A 2,451-nucleotide genomic window follows, 5' to 3' on the forward strand; every position below is an offset into this window, starting at 1 on the left:
CTTTTTCCACCCTAAATTATACACGAAATTAATGAGATACACCCGAACTTTAGGAGGATCCTATTATCCTGGACTAATTAAAATCGTATTTTTGGCAACCTTAGTACCTACGTGGTACATACATGGCACATACATGTTCCTACGCGGACCTTCAGTGTGTTGATTCACTGATGTGCCATGTATGTGCCACGTAGGCATTAATGTTGCCAAAAATACGATTTTAATTAGTCCAGGAGGTAAAAGATCCTCCTAAAGTTCGGGTGTGTTCAGCAATTTCATGTATACTTCAGGTTGAAACAGGGCATTTTCCCTAAAAATTATTTATTTAAACAATTACTAACAATATGAATAACGTCAACCAGAAACTACTAAAAATATGAACGTCTTTTGCATAACTACATGGAAGAATATTGCCAAATTAATATAAAGAAGGAAACAAGGAAAAAAGATGGATGTGTTAAAGCTACCCTCATTTGTATGTCCGCATGAGCTAATTACCAACTTTATATAGGATGTACTTAATTAAAGCTTTAAAGGATTGGTTAAATTTGAAGGCTATAAAATACAATTAAGATTGAGATGTGAATAATATAAGTAAAAAATGATGCAAAATATCTAAATCTTAAAGAATTGTATTGATTTAAACAAAAACGATAGAGGACAACCCCTATAATAGTAAGCCGCGAATTTCCCTTCGACAGCGTATACATTAATAACATACTACTCCAGACAATTGATGTACAAATGTTGAGAAAAAAATGAAAGAATGGATGTACAAATCTTACTGTCCAAAAAAAACAAATCTAATTAACCTCTATTAGTTAAAAAGAATGATTTTAAAAAAAGGTTGATATAACTAGGAAGAGAATGTGAGTTGATGAATCTTTGTTTCTTCCTCCCAAGCAAAATCCAACACAGTTGATCAAATCATTCAAAGAAGCCCAAACAAACCAAATATACCAAGCAATATAAGCCAAACAATATGAAGCAAAAGAAGGACTTGGCCTGAAACTGGTGCAGACCCTCCATTCCCTACTTCACAAAAACCTAATTTTGTCACACGTATACCTGCACAACGTGCATCAGCGCAACCACACCAATAAGTTTTACCATCGATCCCACAGACAGGGTCGGGACGAAAGCACTTAACGGGACATGAACGATGATCTCCTACCAACGGAGGCATTAAGGGACATATTTCTTGGTTGTCGTGTTCAGAAGGCAATCGCAATGGATTTACGTCATCTCCACGAACAGTCATAGGGAAAGAAATGACAAAATATAGTAGGGAGAAAAGGAGCAGATGAAATGGGGATATTTCTATTAACTGCAAGGTTAATTTGGATGAGCGGAGTCCATTCTTCGAAGAAAGAAGGAAATATCTCGCCTTATTCCCCATTTCACTTGCTCCCCAGATTATTCAAACTATGCACAGAAATCCCTGTACCACAAAATTGCAATCCCTGCAAAAGGATTGCAATAAGGGGATTTCCAGACTCCAATAAAAGAAGTTTTGTTTCTTCTTCTTATATATATTTTTTTCTTTTCACATGTAGTTTCTTTATTACGAGATTGTCTATTTCAAGGAAGATCATGCGTTACAACGCACAGAACACGGTATTCATTATTTTCCATACATTTGTTTTCAATTTGGAACATTAAAAATAATTAATTAAAGGTAATTATCTTTACTTTTTTCAATGATTCAATTTATTTAGTTTTTAAATTATGGTATAAATTTTATTTACTCGACTAATATCTAAATTTTAGGTGATAAACAAAATAATTTTTTTTTTTACATTCCGAACAATTAAATACGGCCACACAAAATGTTTTATCAAGTTTTATTATTTTTAATTTCAAGTAGGTCGAACTTAAATTTTTTGATCTGACGTAGGTTTAAGTTACTTTGTTTACTACTTTTTATCCACATTTCAACCTTCTTTTGATGACATTCTTACTTGATTCTTGTAGTTTATATTTCATTTCAAGATTTGATACTATGTGAGGTGCTGAATGTATTTAAGGTTAAATTTAAGAAGCTGAAAAGCAATGAAAAAAAAGTATAAACAGGAGATTTTTTCTAAGTAGAGTCCAAGAGCGATATCAAATTAAAGCTTCATTCTGCTAGTTCCACGTTTGGGGGGTGGGGTGGGGTGGGGTGTTCAAAATATACCCCCTCCATGTTACATCCTGTGAAGGGAAAAACTAGGGCAAGTAAGAGTAGCTCGTGCAGAGATCGTGAACCATGAGCTAAAGAAGTCCGAGGCAAATATTTCTACACTTTCCAAATCCAACTTGGAGGATTCTCCTGGATATTTTTAATTACTATACATACCTCGATGGTCATTTTAAACATAGTTATTTGAAGGGGAAACAACTCCCGAGAAGATTTTAGCAGAGGAAAGACTAAGGAGCAATGGCTTTCTGCTATGCAAATTTGGGTTATCT

General features: G+C 34.1%; 1 protein-coding gene across 1 annotated transcript; it reads right to left on the reverse strand.

The window, feature by feature from the left end:
- Window positions 1-616: 616 nt before the first annotated feature.
- On the reverse strand, window positions 617-1,564 carry LOC107868891. The gene has a single exon (XM_047411797.1). It carries the CDS (start codon window positions 1,397-1,399, stop codon window positions 932-934), a length of 468 nt encoding a protein of 155 aa, XP_047267753.1. The 5' UTR covers window positions 1,400-1,564; the 3' UTR covers window positions 617-931.
- Between the last annotated feature and the right edge of the window lie 887 nt (window positions 1,565-2,451).

Source organism: Capsicum annuum, chromosome 4 (assembly GCF_002878395.1).
Source record: "Capsicum annuum cultivar UCD-10X-F1 chromosome 4, UCD10Xv1.1, whole genome shotgun sequence".
Taxonomy (NCBI): domain Eukaryota; kingdom Viridiplantae; phylum Streptophyta; class Magnoliopsida; order Solanales; family Solanaceae; genus Capsicum; species Capsicum annuum.

Excerpts from the sequence above, each read along its gene's own strand:
- LOC107868891 (XM_047411797.1), bottom strand. The coding sequence starts at position 1,399 with ATGGGGAATAAGGCGAGATATTTCCTTCTTTCTTCGAAGAATGGACTC.